A 22,184-nucleotide genomic window follows, 5' to 3' on the forward strand; every position below is an offset into this window, starting at 1 on the left:
GATGATTCCATTTTTGAAGGAAGAAAGCAAAGACTTCTACAAAGGATTGGTTACCTGAGTTAATAGACTAGCTATCACGTGTTTATGTTTCTTCCAGTTTCATTTTTGTATTTCATGTCATGCATTAAATAACATACATTTTCATTTCAATCTGAATCTAATTTTATTCTAACTCTCCACTTGTTCTACCTTCCAAATGTAATACAAAGCCTGATGTTTACTAACTCTGTACTTGACCTGTTATTTGGTTTTCGAATTGGTACATACTTAGCCCACTTTTCATTTCTAGGTGTTCAAACATACCTCTTTTCTCAATATTGTCACTTCAACACTTCTGTTTCTCAAGTAAACCTGCATGACTGCAAATTTGTTTTTATTACAATACATATTTCCATATATTTCCAAACACTCTTGATCTCTGATTTACTAGGCACATCCACAAAGTAAGTTTCCCTGGGGTCGTGCACAAAAAAGAAACATTATTTCATTCAATGATTTATTGCCACAGATACAGCACTTGCCCAGTTACTTGTCAACATAATTCGTGCCAGAATTCAGGCACTTGTCATAGCGTGGGACCAACTTCTGTATACCTGCATCGTAGAAGTCTGCCGCCTGGGCACTGAACCACTGTGTGACAGTCGTCTGAACCTCTTCATCGCTGTGAAAATGTTGACCGGACAGGAACTTTTTTCAGGCGCAAGAACAGGTGGTAATCACTGGGAGCAAGATCCGGGCTGTACGATCGATGATTGAACACCTCCCAACCGAACCAGGCAGCAGATTTCTTTGACATGAGTATTGTAAACCTTGTTATCACATATGATAAGTGTCTCAACATAAACGGTGCTTATGTAGAAAAATAGCTTAGAGTTGTCTCTTTCAGTTGTATATAATAAAAACTCTCACAATGTCCTGGTGTTTCTTTTATACCCAAACGGATGTTACTTTCTGAATGACCCTCGTACAAAAAGAAAATTTCAGTTTACGAACATCATCTTCATTTTGAAAAGAATTAAAACCACTGTAAAACTTTTGTACTAAACATTGTGGTACCAGTACTTTCACTTGATCTGCACTCTGGGAAAACTTTTCTAAGGGCATGAAAATGAGTGTAAAATGATTGATTATGACAAAGTTTGGTTTTAGGAAATTAATCTTCAGCTTCTCTGTAGAGGAGGGGGTTACACAATTCTAAAGAAGTAATGGATTGGAAGAGTAGCTCTCAGCTTCACTTTAGAATTTTTTAAATGAAATTTTCAGAAATTATATACTTCCACTATAAAATATTGGTTACATTTTTTATCGATACTATAACATAAAGTTTGAAAATTGAAATTTTTGTACGAGTTTCAGGAAATAAATTTTACATCGAAATGACTAAATGAGAAAGCTTGTTATGAACTCATTTTTAACAGAAAAAGTGTATAACATCCAGGCAAAATTTTAGCATACTGTAAAATATGTTATCATGTTATCCAAGTATTGAACTGAACAACAATATACCTATGCCTAATTCTGACAATTTAGGGATTTGGTTATTCGGCATTCGTCTACACAATTATGGTAAATGTTGGAGAAATAAGTGACCGTTCTTGCATTAATGCAATTCCCTCATGCCAAAAAGTTGTTAGGCTTTGACAATTTACTGCACCTACCAATAATGGACAAAATCAAATGCGATTGATGCATCATGGACACAAAGGACGATAGAGAGACCATGAATTTTGTTTTCTAACTTCCATAAAACTATATGAAATAAATAACTATTTAATAACTAAAGTTCTCTTTTCTTCAAGTCACTTTTAACCAAAATGTTCTTCCTTTTTTTATATTTTGATGTAATTGTCACAAAAGATGTAATTGTGGATTTTTACCACTTTCGAAATATATAAATAAAGCTTGTCATACTCCTTCAGTACAAGCAAAATTAAGATTTTCCTCATTTTGCGCATAAATATGACAATGAAAATGCCTTGTAATGTTAACAAATAAATAATTTTGCAGATATTCCTATGATCCTACACCAGTAGCGTACCCACGATTTCATCAAGAGGTGATGTGGGTTATTTCTAAAACTTCCTCCGAATTCACATTACCATTGTTTCAGTATACTTTAATTAATTAATAATACTCATAATTAATAAATAATCAATTATTTACTTTAATTTCTACTAATAATACTACTAATGCAGCTGCTGTTACTACTATTATTAAGTAGTAGAGATCTACATCAATAAATTTACGAAAGCAATAGAACAAAATTACTTTCTAGTCATTCGATTGTTAACAAATTTTAAGATAATTTTTTGTTTCTTTGTTATGAAATAATTGTCTAGTCAACGGTTATTTGTATATGATAGTTGAGACATTTTAAGTGTGAAGAAAATCCATAAAAACAAAAAAAAATATAAAATTAAATGAAATAATCAAAATATGAAACTCATCCAAGGAGCCATGGTGGTCTAGTCTGACAACCTAGCAGAGATCCGTGTTCGATTCCCGGAATTGGTTGGAATTTTTCCAGCCTTATATCAATGGGTACCTGAGAGCAACCCTGGGGGATAAAGGCTGCTGGAGCATGGTGCTGATCATATCACCCCTAAAGTGGCCGAGATCGAGATTGTGTGGAGCCCAACCACGTCACCACATGTGCCTTTATACCTGTACCTATGGAACTCACCCAGGATGATGATGAGGTGCGAGAATACATGGTGCTAAATTCCACTGAGTCTATGTTTGCATTCAAAAGTAAGTTTATAGACATTCCACCACATTTATCACTTCTAAGTGATTCACAAAGCACTTCTTCAACATTATTTAATGATGTGGATGTAAACTCAGCATCACTTGAGAATTTGTTCACAATAGGATGCAAAATCAGTATCATGAAGAATGTTCACAGTAACGTCAGCAAACTGCAACAAAGTAATGAATTTTTACTATTCTCGCGAGAGTCACTGCAGGACTTTTTGCAAAAAAAAATTGTAAAATTGAACTTTGCAGCCGCTTAGATTATTTAGACATAACCAAAACTACACTGTAAACATTTATGAGAAACGTGCCAATACCGTTCTCCAAATGTATTATGCAAGGGCACGATAATTCACATCTGGATTGTCTCGCTGTTCTTACCAACAAAACATTTCACAATAGTTAAGCTTATTGTAGTTTGAATTCAGAAATTTAAGCATTCAGTTTTATTTTTAATCATAGTTGCCCTCATATTTAAGTTTTAAGAAATCGTGTTTATTTTTCAAGGCATTCACTATTAAAGACGCGTGAGTTTGGAATGTTGTGCTTTTCTCCATCCTGCATGGAATAATAATTCAAATTATTATTCCTATTATTGTTATTAATATTATTATTATTACTGTCGCAGATCTTTGACTGTGATAAGTTAGCCATTTTTAATTTTTTCTACAGCATTTTCCATAATATTTCAAATGCTCAAGTGGGGGGGGGGGGTTAAACTCAGTAACCCCCCTTGCATACGCCACTGTCCCACACAGCCAACTAGAAATAATGAAATGCAATAGAATGAAACAACAGAATGAAATACTCCCATCGGCGTATGTCATATTTTGTATTCAGCATCTAATGTATTCAGTTTTTCTGAGAAAACTCACCAATTTTTTTCTTAACTTTGTCAGGGAATGTTCAGAAAAGTATAGTTGAACCTATCTATAGAGATTAGGTTGAAAATCAATATGGTGCCAATACAAGTTTCGAATTCCTCTCGGTTTTGCCTCGAATTTACATAACTATGCGAATTTCTTAGATCCTGTAGTGATTAGCCTATCTGAGCATAAAGTGGACCTAATATAAACTTTGGCAAACTTTTGAGGTGAGACCGAGATGAGAATGAGAACAAGCATTTACAACAAGTTTCAAAGCATATGTTTAAAATAACCACAAAATTCTGAGTAAACATATAGCTTAAATAAAAACTATTTATTCGAATTTTGCATTACAAATACATACAAACACATATATACATGCACACATGTGTGTGGAGCACGAATTTTGTACCACCCCAAACGTTTCTGTGTCACTGCCATGAACTACACAATGAGTGTATTCCATGATATGACTCTCCCTAGTGCAATCCACAATACAACAACAGCAACTGCAATGCGTCTATTTCTGCTCCAAACCCGATATCGTTGAAATATTCAACAGGCCTGTCAGTCTTGGCTTCGATCTTCCTGATCTGATGGAACAGGATTTTGGTACAACATTTTGGTCTGTATCTCTTGGCTCTGGAACCTTGAATCTCTCAATTATTATCAATCTCGGCCATTTTGGAGGTGATGTGATGAGCACCATGCTCTGACTGACTTTACTCTGCACAGTTGCTCCCAGGTACCCATTTATTTGAGGTGAGGGGAGCCCCGGAGCTGCTTTATGTAGGAACAAGGCCATAAAAATTCTGACCATAGATCACCCACAATGGGAATCGAACCTGGTTCTCCCTAGCAACAGTCAGATACCCTCCTGACTACAAAATAATGTAGTATTTTTTGTAATATTCATCAGTGGTTATGTTAAATTTTAAGAAGAAAATTGCTATTACTATTAAAGAATGAATGAATGAAGTAATTAATTACAATTTTTTGGGTGCATCAGCCCACTTGGCCATTTGCAACCTTCAAAATAAACAGGGAAAAATCCTCTGCTTACCTTAGAGCTAGAAAACAGATGTAAAGGGCCCCTTCAGAATGTTCAAAGTTGTAGAGAAACCTGCACAAGACATACACAGCACATTTACTCTGATAAGCTTGCTATTCATTTTTTTCCATGCAAATTTTCCTTTGTGATCGATTTTGCTACTCGTCTGGTGGCTTCGTCAGGCATGTACTGCCTTGCTGTGTGCGATATGGTTCATTCTTCTTCCGCTTTTGCTCGTAGTGGCACTAGTTGATGTGGTCCTTTCAATTTCCACTGTTCTGGTGTGGGTGTAGTGCTTCCTTCTTTTGCCGCACTTCGGGGTTTTGGCGCTGTATGCGTCAGCTCTCAGCCTCATCGTCTGCTTCAGTGGAATGGCGTTTGTTCGCATGTGCCTGCGGGCTCTTTTGCAAATGCGTAAGGCCCGTGCTTGATCAGCTATAACATTGTTGATGCCAAAGGAGATGATTTGATTGACAGGAACTCCTCCACCTCCTGGACACTACCAAAAGAAAAAATGAACCAGCCACACCCCCAGAAAGAAAGGATAAAATAAAAATTGATCGGCCTCCCAAGACATCCTGGCCTAACCAAGAAAATTCAAAAAGTTCTAACCAGGCACAGTTTGAAGATAGTAGACCAACTCCCTCCTTCCATAGCCTCCCATCTAACCCATTTCAAACAATATTACACCAACCCCGATGCAAGAAGTGGCATCTACATGATGACCTGCACTTGTGGCAGCAAATATGTAGGTACGACAAAGCGCAGACTTGATGATAGGCTCAAGGAGCATGATGCTGACCACTGATTCGGGAGGAGAAGAATGGGCCTTTTCTACCACCTTATAGATGAAAACAATAACATAGACTCTCGTAAAATAATCATACAAGCAACATTCACATGGGAAAGGTTTTCAAAGGAAACTTATGCAATACTGACCACTCCCGCTGACCTCAACACTAACCCCGGTGCCCTCAACAAAACCTGTATGAATATGCATACCCACCCAACTTGCTTCCTCTGCATGAAAAGAAACCAAGCATGGGCCTTAAACGTTCGCAAAAAAGCCTGCCTGCACATGCAAACAAACGCCATTCCACAGAAGGAGATTACGAGGCCGAAAGCTGAAGCCTATAGCACCAAAACCCCGATGTGCGGCAGAAGAAGGAAGCCCTACACTCACATCAGAACGCCGGAAAGTGAAAGGACTGCATCAACTAGCACTGCCACGAGCAGAATCTGAAGAAGAATGAACCATTTCAAGGCGTTACATGCCTGACAAAGCCACTAGACGGGTGGCAAAATCGATCACGAAGTATAATTTGCGTGGAAAAAATAAATAGTAAGGTTTGGGAGTAAATTACTTATAACATTTTTACTTATTGTCCGAGTTACTCACTATATAATATAGTCAATACAAAATTTGTATAAAACAGTCTTACTTACATGAGTGAGTATGAAGTATTTTTGAAAACTATGTTTCGGGGTTTGACTGCCCCCTTCTTCAGGTTCTTTCTTTCTTCTAGTGACAAATCATTTTATGCCTTCAAGTGTGATTAAAAGGATTAGGTTAAAAAGTCCAGGTTAAAAAACACTTGTCAATAACAGGTCACCATTCACTACATTGAAACGTATTTAACTAAAAAAAACAACTTCATAGTCACTCACGTAAGTAAGACTGTTTTATACAATTTTTGTATTGACTAAATTACTTATCTCCACGTAACCACCAAACAGATATCTTTAAATACAAGACACAACACATTCGAAAGGTAAGGCACCAGAAAACTTCCTCAGATAGAGTGCAAACGGTCTGTACTTCTCAAAAAAGTAAAATGTTAATAAAAACATTGTCATCATCTCCCAGCATGGAAGATAAACAGTTGTGAAGATTAAAGTTCATCTGAGAATATAGAAATCTGCACATTTGTTAAGAATATGTTAAACATTGGAAAAGCATTTAATACATGACAGATGTAAGGGTTCTAAGATGAATGTGTCCAACGTGAAGCCAAGTTAAAATGACTTCTTCTTAATGGGAGGGATAGGCATTGTGCATCTTGCCAAAGAGAAGGAATGACATCAATATCAAGTATCAAACTACTGAACCAATTGCTCCAAATAATTACCATTACAACCAATACAGGGAATAATACTATGTTTCCACAATACTTTCTACACTATCTATGTTATTATCTAGTCTGCATTTAGAAATCATATATGCAGTTTTGTGTTTGCGTTCGCAGTTTGTATGACGCTATAAAGAACTTCCAAGATGATAGTGGTTTGAAGATACAGGAAGATGCAGCAGTGTGGATAAATGATAGAAAGCAGTACTTATTACTTACGCATGAAGCCAAAATGGAACTACATGAAATGCGATATCCTAGAGTGGTCAAAGAGGTTTATGATGCACGGGTAGAAGAGGTGAAGGTGCAGAATGATAATTTTGAAAAACATGAGAAGGTATTTATAATTTTATTAGATTGTTTATTCTTGCACTAAAATAAGGTGAAAGAATATACAGGGTGATCATAAGGTCACTAAACTTTTCTGCATGAACAGGATTTATTGCACAAAATAACATATGTACCAAAACAAATATTAGAGTAGGACCATGGGTGGATATTCCATGGAATGAAGGGAATGAGTCATTTCCTTTCAAAGGAGAACACACACCAATTTATTAACTATGTTTATGAGGTCAATTTATTTTTACAGTTTCATTCAAACTATCCTTATGTAATTGCATATCTTTTTCTCTGCTGTAAAAGTCATGAGGCGTGTGTCTTCTTCCTGGTCCTGCTAACCAGCAGACGCCAACGGTATGCCAGTCACACTTGGGTTTGGTTGTTTCGCGACACTTCGGGAAAAGGAGAACTCGGCATTCTTCGTAGAAGGGAAAGGGAAAGCATGAACAAAGTTTCAGCAAAGAAAAGCATGGACACTACTCATTCCAGCCGGATGTTTCTTTCAAGCTAAAGGTGCCTAAAGAATATTTATATTGTAATACTTTTTCTTCGTTTACTGCAAATTTTGTGTTGTTAGTTATCCCAGTCAGTATCATTTGCATTATTTCTGGAATTTGTATAAAAAACATACATTTAAAAATCACACTTAACATTTGTCTAAATCACTGCAGTTCAATTGCTCGAAGGGAATTAATCCACTGAACTCATTCCGGGTCTTCAAGTAAGGTGCAAAAAAGGTGACCCGGGGAAGAGTGTAAGTGCAAGCTGGAAATACTCTTCATCCAGAGCCCAAGATGGAGAATTTTTGAAGAGAAGAAGAAGATTGTTTCTTGTGTTAGACCAATGCCTGATTTATCGGATGGAAAAGTAAGTTGGTTGCAGAAGAGCATTAATACCCTACTGTTGGCTTTGTGTCCTATTTTCAAATTAGTTTTGATTTTAATTTTATTTTTGCACAGTCCCAGTTCTCGGCACTGGACATACAGTTTAAAGTATGATTGGAACCACTATGTGCCTCCACCGGGTATAGAACCCCTTTGTTATAAGCTGACGACGTTGTCCAAGAGGCCCTCTTTTCAAATAAAAAATGGTGTGTGTGTGTGTGGAGCAATTCAGGTTTCAATGACACGTAGAGTTTACTTAAAGCATCTCAGGGTCTTCACTGAACACAAACTCACATCTGTGGTAAAATTATGCTGACATCATTTGAGACCATGAGACCAACAGCGGAAACTGGAGGCAATGAATTAAAATGAGAAGTTATAAAGTTTTTTCCTTTCTTTTTTCTTTGCAATTAGTTGATAAAAAACTCAAAACAAGTTATTATAATGACAGAAGATTTCATAAAGGATGAGTTGTAATAATAATATTATTATTAATAATGATAATAATAATTCATGTTTTAATTTCTTATGGCATGTGCTTCCCTTGCTGTAAAAGTCATGGGCCACCCCTGAGTGGGACACATGTGACCACCCCTCAAGTCTAGGCACAGATGCCAGTGATCCACCACAGACTGAAACATCTTCAATATAGCTGAGGTCCAGTGCTTTGAATAATGTAGTGTGGAAAACGGACGGTTTTGGCCTCTCTGGCAGGTTCCACTCAGAAAGGATACCACTAGAGGCGCTGGTGTTGATCCCGGTGCTTGGTATTCGTCTGCTTATAATGGAAGTAAATGGAGTTTTCGCTGCAACGTCTCATTCTTTTACATGAAACATTTCTATGAATGTGATAATTGCTATGATATTTGGTACAGTGGTCTCGAAGATATTAACGAACATTCTAGACAGTCGACCACGTCCTCTTATCGTCATACTTTTGTTAATAATACGGGAGAAAAAATACGCGTGGAATGTTCTTGGCAACTACTTTTTTGTGTATGAATTAGGTTCATTATTATTATCATCATCATTTCTTTTAAAGATACACACACTGAAGCATTTGTATTTTTGATATTTACTGTATTTTTTCTTCCGCTTTAAACTAATCGCAGCAATGATGATAATGATTATTGCATGAAACGACAAGGGGAACCCCACAAAACTTTCTTAGTGCCATCGACATGAGTGTAAGGAAACTTTCAAACCAATGGGACAAGCGACACGGGATGTTCACACTGTCACACTAGTGACACACACTTCCAGACTGTAAAATAGCATTCATTGCACATGAGGGTCCAAATAGCAAACGATACGTTCATATGGTGTACTCGCGTGCTACTTGTTACTTTGGTCGGAAAGCTCCTTAAAGGAAGGGTGCTCAGACCGAAGTGACGGGCTACAGAGGGAGTTCCCAATTAAGTGACAAGCGACATGGTGCCTTCAGTCTGTTAGCAAGCGTTCGCTGCTAATTGTGTGAACAACAGATAGGCGACATGATAAACCGCACATTACAACAACAGATCTAGGGGACACGATAAGCCACACGTGTTGCTTTGTCGCTTGTGCGTTGCTCAAACTGGGCCATTTCCTCAATAGCTTGCAACATGTTGCCGTGGTTTGTTGTTCGCGCATGCACGATGCAATGAGTGTATTGCTTTAGGGAGATTGTGCACCAAAGCGACAAGTGGCATGCGACACTTATCGCTTGAGGATTTCACTAACCGAACGCTGGCCTGTGCTTCCCGTCATGCCGCTACGATGTGAAATGTTGCTCTTGATTGGCTCGTTTCCAAGCTAAATGTGTAGCTTTGATATGAAAGTTGCCTTGAACTGAAGGATCCGTGTCGCTTTGTTGTCAAATCCTTATATAGTTTGTCGCATGTCGCTTTGGTGTAAAATCTCCTTGAGGAAACGGTGCAGTCAGAGCTTGTGTCCCTACGGTTCGAAAGGCTGCATTGATTATGGACTGCTTGCTTCCAAGCGACACTTGTGATTTGTCGCCTCGGTATGAAATATCTCTCAGGATACTATTTATATTCTAATAACATAGAAAAATAAAACTCTAGTACACAATCCAACAGCTGACGTCCGTAATCACTTTGCGATGTTTCTTCTTGTGTGCTATTTATTTATTAATTTTATTTTACTTTTCTTTCCAAATTAATGCCGTTTTGTGACTGCAAATCACTCCACAAATATAACTGTTTCCATCAATTCACGTACCGCATTTCAAGGCAAACAAATCTACACAATATATTCCAAAAAGTAACTAAGCCACATTACTTTCATAAGAAAATTAGCATTCGTACTGATCGCACTGCCATCTGGGAAACTAGTTTCTTGGAACGTTTTCCACACTACGTTATTCAAGGTGCTGTAGCTGAGGTAATTTCACCAACTGCAGCCAATTGCGTTGAATCAACTGGGCAATGCTGTGGATCTTGATCTCGTTCACCTTCTACTTGATAAATCCCCAGATGAGAAAGTCTTAAGAGGTCTCCTGAGTCTCCTGGTCGATCCAGTGAGACTGTGTGTGTTCCCATCCTGTACACTTTGTGCAATTTGTGGTGTTATGGCTGACCTACCAGGATGTTCTTGATCCACAACACTACCAGTTCGCTCGACCAGGTTCTTGATAGCCAGCCTGGTGGGGCCTCGTTTTCTTTCCGGCTGAAGTCTGTCTACACCTGTTCATACATCATTCCATGCAGATGAGCACAAACAATGGCTTTTCTTTCTTCTACTGTTAGCATTGCTTCACATAACCTGCAAATGAAAAGTATTTTGTCACGACTTCACTAAAATGTACAGAGACTTTTCAATCACCCTGTATTACAACTGTCCTTTGTTCCAGGTTTGTGAATACACAAAACATAATTTTAAGTAAAGTTAAAATAAATCTTTATTTCATGGAATTTGTTTTGAAAAACTACTCAAGATACAATACATTGTTACATGTTACAACACAGAAAGAAGTTTGAGTTGTAGTTGCGTTGCAGTTAGTGGTTTCAGATCACATTTAAACTGCAGGTCCACCACTGAGTAGCCTAGATGTGCACAAGTGTACTCATAACAATCATTGAATTCTTTCTGTGAACTTACAAAGTTTTTTTCTAGGCATTGTTCTCATATATGCAATATGCAAGCAATCTTTTGACAAATGCTTGAATAGGTGATTCATAGTAAAAATACAATGCATGAGATTTTTCAGTTGAAGAATTATTTTTCATTAGCATTACAAGGCAATTGAAATTTTGGCGTAGGGAATGAGAAAAGTATGCTAGTATGAGGGTAGCAATGGAGGAAAGTAATGAAATCCGTAAAGGCAGCAACTTACACAGCTTCGTAATTTCCCATAATGTGCACTGTACAAGGGGAGGCCAAAATGTTCTTACCCTAACTATGATCCTGATGTGCTAGTGAGCTGAAATTTCACCCATTGATTCTACCTTCTCCACATATCTACATCCTATGATCTCACACTTGTCACATCTACGTATAGAAGAGCCCTTTAGTACCAGTTTTGTCGAAACCTGCAGAATTGGTGGCAAACCAATTCTCCTAATCAGTAATGATTGAAACTTTTTTCCCGTAAGTGGTTCTTCAATTTTGGGAGGAGGTAGAAATCGGAAGGTGACAAGTCAGGTGAATATGGTGGATAGCACAAAGGACCCCAGCAACAATGGCAAGCAAAAGTGACTGTGTCTGCACATGGTTGTGCAAGTGCATTGTCAGCTAGCAGCAACACACCTTTTGATAACAAACCTTGTCTCGTAACTTTGCGGCAATTCTCTGCAAGTAAACAGTCAATATCATACCTTTTCGGTCTCAAAACACAGGCAGCATGACCTTGGTATATCACTGTTGCACCTTTGCCTTTTTGGGGTTGGTGATGTTTCCATGTTTTGCTAATTTCTTTATTTTAAGAATAAAGATCTTTGTCACGTAGGTCCAAAATACTTTCCACACACACTGCTGTTTTTGGAAAGGTGTGAACAACTTAGGAACCCATCTTGCAGCCACCTTGCTCATATCCTAGATGTTTATCTATGTTGTTCTTAAAGGTTCACATAACCACTTTTTATAGACACAAAGTAATATAATACAGTTATTTTTAGTGGTTTTTATTTTTTCTGTGGATGCAGGAACCTTAACACAAGTCTATATTCAATTTTGTCCAAAATGCTGTCTTCTTCTACTTCTGTGGCTAATCCTCCAGTTCAACAGGATGTGTAATTATATAAATCGGCATAGTAGTTAATGAGATAGCAACCTACAAATGTGTAAAATTTCAGAGCCCTAGCACATCTACATCATGGTGAGGGTAAGAACTTTTTGGCCTCCCCACGTATATTATGAATTATGAAAATGTCAAGCAATTACAGGAACACTGCATTTTGAAGGGAGAATGCGGGTCTGGTTAATTTGCAGATATTTGAGTAGAAGGAAATGTTGTCATCAGTGATCAGTGGCACCAACTTATGTTGGCCCATGGAGCTCTAGCCTTCACAATAATTTTCATATTATTATTATTAAGGAATGGATTTTTAGGTGATAAAAGAGAGGGATTTAGGACTTCATAAACTCCATTTTATTTATTTATCCCAATCTTCTATTAGACAGAAAAGTAATGAATTCTAACTATAGTGTAAAATGAACTTGGAGTTGAACGGCATTGGGAGACCCCGAAAACTATGGATTCCACATTAATGTCGCTTGTATTCGATTATTTTTACATGTCACCCCCTTCCCACACGCTTCCTCTAAGGGTGCCAGAGGTGTCTTGGAGTTGAATCCAGCTGCGGCACCAGGATTATTCATCTAGGGCTGCGGAAAGAAATTTAAGGGGTGCGATTCTGAAAATAAGGAAAACATAAACATGCATGCAACCTTTCAAAACTAGGGAGCAAGGTGCCAAAACGAGGGGGGTGTGCAAGGACAGTTTACTTTTCCTTGGTATATAAGGTTTATCATAGTGCAACTGCATTCCTAATTGCTGCCACTGATTAACATAAATTACTGACTGAAAGTAAAATATATGTGTCAAATATATAAGTTTAGATTTACATTTATTTTCGAAGGATGCTGTCGCCCCCCCTTTCCCTCCCCCTAGGCTTCCATGATGATATGTATTAAGTCTTCTACTCCAAGAAAGTGGTCATACAGTGTAAACATTCAGATACACGTTGCAGTCTTATTGAAACCGGTATGTAGTGAAATACAAAACAAAATCATCCTGCCTTTAAAAACATAATTTTTGAACCTTTTCAATGTAACCAATTGAGGTACAAAATACATAATACATTATACCTTCCATCTGTCACAGGACAAAATGCGAAGAGCATAGCAACTGTGCCATCTTTAAAATCCCTTCTGCCGCACTATCCCCAACAACGAACTGCAAAATTTCTTTGTGAACATTTGGCCTCTTCCTAACAGTTTTTGAAAAGCTTGAAATGGTACATTTACTGGACATGTTACATGGAACAAATACATATACATATTATATACATATTAAGAAGAAAACTACCCTTCATGTTACAACTCGCATTAAATAATTTCCCGAGCACGATCTGGTGATAGCTTGAAAGCAGCTGATATTCTTGCAAGGAAGAAAAAGCAGGAGGAAAATTAACCATTTATCAACAATGCAAAAAATAAAAAGAACATAACTCACATTAAACTATAGGCAATTATCAAAATCCATGAACAGACCACCTGAAGAAACAATACAAGAAAAAATTCATAATAACAATGCTGACAAAAAAAAAACTGCTGCTGATCTTTATAGAGGTTGCCGCCAGTGCAGAAAAGTATGCACCTCTTTCAGTGCTTGCCTGTTGCATACAATACTAACGGTCTTCTTCAGTACCTAACATTTGGCACTCAATATGATGACATGACATAATACTTATTAATGTTAGTGTTTGCAGTTGGACATAGGGGGGTGCGGAAGATAATTAAGGGATGCAAGCACCTCCTCATGCCCCCTGGTTGAACGACATTGGGAGTGTCACTATTCATCTTAGCGATTTCAAAAACTATGGATTCCACACTAATATTGGTCATTTTACATGTCACCCCGTTCCCACCCCCACCTCTAAGGGTGCCAGGGTTGTCTTGGAGTTGAGTGACCTTGGGTGGGAGTGTCACTATTCATCTTAGCGACTCCGAAAACTATGGATTCCACATTAATGTCGGTTTGTATTGGATTATTTTTACATGTCATCCCCTTCCCACCCCCACCCCTTAGGGTGCCAATGTAACTAATTTTATGTACAGGTAAATGTCATCGAGATTGTCACCAATTAGCCAAGTGACTCCAAAAAGTATGGATTCGACACCAATGTAGGTCATTTTTGACATTTTACTTTTCACCCTCCCTCTCACCCTCATGGCGATAGGTGATGAACTTGGAGTTTAACAGCATTGGGAGTGTCACTATTCATCTTAGCGACCCTGAAAACTATGGATTCCACACTAATATCAGTTGTTTTACATGTCACCCACACCCAGGGGTGTCTTACCTCCAAAGTATGTCTTTCCAGAATGGTAGTCATATGTGTACGAAGTTTGGTCATTGTGAATTTCACCAATTATATTAGCGACTCCGAAAACTATGGATTCGACACTAATCTAGGCCATTTGTGACATTTTAATTGTCACCCCCTCCCCCCTTAATCCAGATAAGTGATGAACTTGGAGTTGACACGGCATTGGGAGTGTCAGTATTCATCTTAGCAACCCTGAAAACTATGAATTCCACACTAAGATGGGTTGTTTTTGATTATTATTACATATCACCCCCTCCCACCCCCATCCCTAGGGTTGCCAGGGGTGTCTTATCCCCATAGTATTCTTTCCAGGTTGCAAGTGATATGTATACCACTTTTAGTTATAATCGCTCCAAGTGTTCAAGAGTTATGCCGGAACAAACATACATACACACACATACATACATTTTTATCTAACAGTTGGGCTGAAAAGTTCGTAGGCTGACTCATAGATGGCGTTACTAGAATTAAATCCATGTGATTTTTATTTAGTACTAACCTTCAAAAGATACGTGTATAAATTTCACAGCTGCCGGATAATTAGTTCGTGAGATATAGCATTGTGAGTGAAGCAGCTTTTGTTATTGTGAAAAAATGGATAAAAAAGAATTTCGTGTGTTAATAAAGCATTGCTTTTTGGCGAAAAAAAATACTGTTGAAGCCAAGGCTTGGCTTGATAAACGTTATTCGGACTCTGCACCAGGAAAATCAACCGTTGAGAAGTGGTTTGCTAAATTTAAACGAGGTGAAATGAGCATCGAAGACGATGCACGCAGTGGATGCCCCAAAGAGGCTGTTACCGACGAAAACATCAAAAAAGTCCACAAAATAATTTTAAATGATCGTAAAGTGAAGTTGATCGAGATAGCTGAGACTTTAAAAATATCAAAGGAACGTGTTGGACATATTGTGCATGAATATTTGAACATGCGAAAGCTGTGTGCAAAATGGGTGCCCCGCGTGCTCACAATCGATCAAAAGCAACAACGTTTTGATGATTCGGAGCAATGTTTAGCAATATTCAACCGTAATAAAATTGCTTCCCCATCCACCATATTCTCCAGATCTGGCCCCCAGTGACTTTTTCCTGTTTGCAGACCTTAAAAGAATGCTCGCTGGAAAGAAATTTAGCACTGATGAAGAGGTAATCGCCGAAACTGAGGCCTATTTTGAGGCTAAAGAGAAATCGTACTATAAAAATGGCATCGAAAAATTGTATGACCGCTATAATCGTTGTATCGCCCTCGAAGGCAACTATATTGAATAATAAAATCAAATTTTGTCAAAAAAATATCTTTTACTATGTTAGCCTATGAACTTTTCAGCCCAACTGTTATATAAATTAATATATATTTATTAATTAATAATAATTTTATGAAATATAACTAGTTTTAGAAGCATTTGTATATAAAAAGGCACTCTTTTTAGTGTAATAAATTGTATTCTTTGATTATAGAAAAATATAGTTTGTTGAAGACAAAATCTTTATCATATTTTGAAGTACTGCACCACCAATGTTCTCCATGGTGAAGTTCGTCCAGTTGTCCATGAGCATTCACTTGTACAGTCATGTACACATCCAGATTGCAACAATCCCATTATCTTTCAGTGTGATCATTTCAACTCAGAAGTGTCAGTGACTGTACATGGAGAACCTTCTCTCCATGTCACAGGAAGTTATTGGTGCAAACTTCATAGGGGCTCCTCGAGGTGTAGTGGTATCATCGTTGCCTTTAACAAAGAGGTCTTAGGTTTCGATATCTGTTGGAGTCACATAATGGTTCAGATCCCACTTGAAACTGTAGGTCTGATCCAAATTAGTCTATTTGTGGATAAAGTGGGCTCAAAAAACTCAACCTCAAAATTCAAACTGGAGACAGGGTTGCACTGGTAGCTGGCTCCCTTGGTTGAGTGGTTAGCACATCGTTCTATGATGCCATGGGTCCTTTGTTCGAATCCCAGCCTGTGCATGGCAGTTTGTGAGTGTCCATTCATCAATTTCATCATATCATCACTCATTCCCATCTTTGCAATTAGCCAAAAGTGGCACAAAGGCAAAGTAAAATAAAGCAAATCAATCCGGTTCACAGTGGCCTTCTCTCCTTGATGAACAGCTTCGATACTAGGGTCAGTTGTAGTTTCCAGCGCAAACCCTCCCCTTTCACCTAACTCTTGTGTTAATAGACGACATGATTGGTCACTTGCAAGGTTGCCTTTCCTACTCGCCATTGCAGGAACTTAACACAGCTAATAAGGTGGAGATATTCATGGAATTTTCTCACACTCGTACACTGTTGGAATTCCAGGAATAACGCCAGAACCTGCTTTAACAACTGAATGATTTTGTAGCTAGAATTCTGTCCAAAAACAGCCAGCCTGCATTTTTTATTTATATGCTATGCTTACAGTCCTTTTTATTGCCTGGGAAGTACAGCATTTAATGACAGAACCTCGTCCAGTCAGTTCACATTTTTCCAATTTCGTGATGCAGGCTGGAAGATGCTAGAAAGTTGCACAGACGTTGACACTCCTGCATTGCTTCTTTTGCTCCTCAGATTGATTCAAGGTCTCAAGGTTCACTGGTCTCAAACCTCTGTGGTGGAAGTTAAGGGTTGTTCTTAATAAAAGTTATTTTAAAGCAATGCAAAAGGCTTAAATGGAGTTTTTCAGGTCAAAATAGGGCTTTAGGAATTTATAGTTCATTTAGGCATTTTAGGTCCTATAGAATTTCAGTAGAGAGATAACGTGAAATGGAAAGATCTCTAGCAAAATAAAATAGGTAAGACCTAGAAATCTGTTACCTATTTGTATTTACGCATGTATAATGCGCACCCTGGTTTTTGATGGGGAAAAATGACAAACAATTATATGTCACATATAATGTGCAGTATAATTCAGGTGCACGAAATTGCTTTCTTAGTTGTAGGAGGTGAGTGCATGAATTCCGCCATAACGGACTGCTTTTGTTGATGTAGCAGAATGTTACATATCAAAGTGAAAAGTTGTGGGACATGGCCTTTAGACTTTTATGTGCAGTTTTGCTCATTTCCTCATTACTTTTTCTAAAAAGACACTTCAAAATATACACTTTTTCCATGACTAACGTAACATTTATAGGACCTTCAAATTAGCAGTTAGCAGCAAAAGATTTCTTCCATTAACACATTTACACGCTCCAAATATGTCATATTATTTGGCCAGTAATAAATTTTAATTATTATTTTATTTTTCCTTATCTTTTCATTCATTCAAAGCACCATAAAAATCAGAATGTTCCTTCATTTTGTGATGAGTTCGTTTCAACCGCATTGCACATTACTGTTGCCATATTTAGTAACTACAGAATTTAAGCTTTACAACGATATATTATATGATAGGGTTATGTAAACACCAAATTAATGCAGGTTGTCACAAAATCATGGAATGACCATGTACGGTTTCATGTTGGATGCCCGAATTATTCTCTGCATAATATGCACCACAGTTTTTGAATACCAAAATGTTGTTGTGGAGTGCTTATTGAAGTCCACAAATAACTTTTTTTTTAAGAAGTAAGATGCATTGTTTTTGCGAATTAATATCATTGGACATGGAAGGAAGGGTTTGTGATATTTTTGCTGAACTTATAACTTCTGTTTGAGCCCATCCAATGTTTTTGAAAAATTGACGCCCCTGGCTGCCATCAATTGCTAGGGCAGTGTCCTTTGGAAGTAAGAGGAATCACATTTATGTTTTTTTTTTTAATATCTCCTTTATTTCTGTTAAGTTGCTATTTAGCATGCATGAGATTTTTGGCTGTCACATGTACAGTGGGATCCACTGTATTGCTTGGCAAATTCTACATGACTATTGTCATTAATTTTTCTCTTTCATCCTATGTGTTTTCAAGATACGGATTTTTATGTATGCTGATGCAGAAATTGTCAACAGCTTGTTTTGAGTTCTCTTTTAATTCTTGAAGCTCTTATTGGGCAAATAAAGTGCACAAACATTGTGATGGACAATTGCACGGTAATACTCATCAATCCAACTGTACAGGGTGGAGTATGACAATGCATTTTATTAACCAACCAATGAAAAATTGTCGGTTTTCTCTTCATGAAGCCAAATATTCACATGGAGTATTACATTATTCCTCTCTATATAGAGAGTAGTCACAGAAGGTGGTAATTGAATGGGCAAGTACAATAAAAGACAAAGGAATGAGCATGAACATAGATAAGAGTAAAGTGATGGTGGTGACAAAAGAAAGAGAATCTGCACCCCTAAATATACAGTGGAAGGAGAAGCAGATGGAACAAGCAAACAGATACGCATACCTAGGAACAGTCATAATGTCAGATTGAAGAATGGATGAAGACGTGAATAATACTGTACAAAAGGGAAACCAAGTGTACTATCAACTTGACAACACATTAATTGGTAATAAAGAAATAAGTGAACAAGCGAAGATGATGATCCACAAGACAATCTACATTCCCACATTACTGTATGAAACAGAGAGCTTGACGTTATTACCAAAACAGAATAGCAGATTTCAAGCAATGGAGATGAGATATCTACAAGGAGCATTAGGAAAGACTAGAAGAGAGAGGATTAGAAATACCACCATTTGAGATCAGTTACAGCAAAATCCACTATTGGAAACAATAGAGAGAGAGGCGCTACAATAGTTTAGACATGTGTCAGAAATGGAGAAAGATTGCAAGCCTAGACAGGTGCTGGAGGTCAGACCAGAAGGCAAGAGGGGAAGAGTATGTGGAAAAAATAGGAAATAAGAAAGGGAAAACAATGCCAGAAGTCTATCCTTGGACCGAAAAGTGTACAGGATGATTGAACCTGACACTTATGGCAGAAGGGGAAAGAAAAGAAGAAGAAGTATTTTACAATATAAATTGCTTTTCAAATTATGTAATGACTCTTGAATGATTATAATATGTTGGATCACTGTTTATCAACATGCTAATTCATGGTAATTAGTTAATACTGATAAGATTATTCTGATAGCTGGTCCTCCCTATCCTACATAAACTATCACCTCAATGCTCAGAACTTATATTTTGATTAAATTAATAGCTTTGAATAAATTACAATTGTCATTCTGCATATTATCTGAAATGTGCACTTACATGGTAAGTGGAGTAAGTCAGTAGTAAGCCTCTAACCACTGCTGCTTTCTAGGTGCCTGGTTTTCAAACTTGCCATGATGTACAAGAAAATCTTATCTGCAGAATTAACTATCACAGAGGGATGAAGTCACTTTTCTTTTCTCCATACATGAGACTCAGATGAAGTGAAAAATGTATACATTTTACCTCCCAGTAAAGAAAGTTAAATGAAAAAAGAACATGAAATTTGAAAATATTACACTTCAATAATTCAGTGTGAATGAAAGACTACTATGTAGCACTGTCATGTTATGCAAAGTCATGTTGAAATTACTTCATGTAGGGAAATAATTAAAATATGTAATTTATAAGAAAAGCAGTCCTTTTTATACTCAAGAGGATCCTGGTAATTTGGTTAAAAGGTTGATTCATACTCTCACTCTACTGCATGTAAAAGTTCCTATGCTACCACGTAGAGCACAAGTGTCTTCATAGCCCATTCTAACTTGTGAAGTTCTTAAAAAGCATCAGGGCAATCAAGTTCCTTTGGATATGCATTGCCAGCAATCACCTCTATTGGCAGACTGCTGATTCCAAAGCCTGATAAATATTCAATATTGATAAATTTAAGGGATTCAACTGATGATGTAGCCTCCACTAAGTCGTCATTGATGGTAAACATTTATTTATTTATGTTAAGATGAGATCTATACATTCGCAGAACATTGGTATGTGAGATGTGTGTTTTTTCTCTTGCAATACATCGGATAACAAAATCTTGTAATTGTGTATTTTATTTTCTCTTTCTTCTGATTGATTGATTTGCTTTATTTTACTTCGCTTTTGTGCCACTTTTGGCTAATTTGCAAATATGGGGATGAATGATATGATGAAATTGATGAATAAACACTTACAAACATCCATGTCCAGGCTGTGATTCGAACCCAGGACCCCTGGCATCGTAGCGCAATGTGTAACCACTCCACCATGGCCAGCTCTCTTTCTTGTGGAATGCTAACAATATCCTGAATATCAATCTCTTCTAGCATTGTATTACTTTCTTACAGAATGCCTTTGTACGCTTCATCGTGACACATGTTCCTTAAAGTTTCTGTGGGAACTTGTATCCCCTATGAATCACTTTCTAAAGCTTAGAGAATGTTCTGAATACTCTCTGTTTTTTAGACTTTAGCTCTTGAATTTCGTTAATGAATGTAATAACTGCTCTTTGTGTTATGCGAATTTATTCTGCAGTGGCATACGCAAGGGGGGGGGGGGTTACAGGATTTAAAGCCCCCCCCCTTGAGCTTGTGAATTATTATGAAAAATGCTGTGAAAAAATTAAAAATGGCCAATTTATCACAGCAGTCAAAGATCTGTGACAATATTATTACTATTACTACTACTACTAATAATAATAATAATTTGAATTATTATTTCCATGCAGCATGGAGAAAAGAACAACATTCCAAACACACGCGTTTTTCAGAGAATGCCTTGAAAATTAACACGAATTCTTGAAAATAAAATATGAGGGCAACTATGTTTTAAAAGAGAGAAAAGTTGTATTGTATCTCAGTTGCAACGATATTCAATACACTGGCGTACCCAGGATTTTTTTTTTTTTCAGGAGGGGCTGGAATAGTAAATATAGATAGCACATGGCTTTGTTTTGGAGGGCAGGATGCATAATAAAAAAAATATATATCTTTGGAGCTTTTCAGTCTATTGAAATTGTAATTCAAAGACAAAAATGGTAATCGGGACTCACTTTAAAAGAGGTTTTGCATTTACACATTTTGATTTTTTAAAGTTCTTAACGGATTTTTATTTGAAAATTCTGATTTTCTCAAGATTTCCCCATCAGCCATCCCTCTACATATACCAGTGTTCAATGAACATGTTTTTTTTTGTGTGTGTGAACAATGAGCATTAACTAAAGAAAGTTCTTGGTTCGTTGTAAGGGGCTAATGTATAGTAGACAAAGGCTAGGCGGACAAGAATACAGTCACCAATCTGCCATCCCATTGTTTACCGTGGCAAGTTTGAATGTCTCTCTGAAAAATGTCTCATCTTGTTGACAGGCCTGTAGCTAAAGTTCATCTTCGGGGTGGGTGTGGTGGGATGCTTTGTAAACGAAGTCCAATTTTCAAAAGTTTAACAGTATTAAATGAAGGTAAATTATGTGTGTGGGGGTCATTAAGTTATATGAATTTTTGAAATATCATACAATACTACATTTTTTTCTATATCTTTTAGAACATCGTTTTTAAGTGTTGACTGCTACTGAAATCATCCCTTACTGCACACTCCATACTACTTTTGATGATACAGATATTTATATCACACAAGAAAAAATGCACAATATACAACCATAGTGCCTACAATACATTCCATCCTCAGCGGAAGCAATGAAACTCCCTTTCATTTCCAAAACATGGAAATGTTTTGACGCAGATGCGGAGGGAATTTACATGATGGCATCAAAGTCACAAA

At 37.2% G+C, this 22,184-nt stretch overlaps 1 protein-coding gene across 2 annotated transcripts in view; it reads left to right on the plus strand.

Annotated features, from left to right (window-relative positions):
• LOC146005179 (uncharacterized) overlaps positions 1-22,184 on the plus strand; it is a 204,409-nt gene that overhangs the window by 102,972 nt on the left and 79,253 nt on the right. For both annotated transcript variants that reach the window (XM_083144214.1, XM_083144215.1), the window contains exon 11: positions 6,918-7,137. In XM_083144214.1, the coding sequence (XP_083000340.1) occupies positions 6,918-7,137 (220 nt within the window). The remainder of the gene's footprint in view (positions 1-6,917; positions 7,138-22,184) is intronic.

This window comes from Lepisma saccharinum, chromosome 23 (genome assembly GCF_977018435.1).
Source record: "Lepisma saccharinum chromosome 23, izLepSacc3.1, whole genome shotgun sequence".
NCBI classification, from domain to species: domain Eukaryota; kingdom Metazoa; phylum Arthropoda; class Insecta; order Zygentoma; family Lepismatidae; genus Lepisma; species Lepisma saccharinum.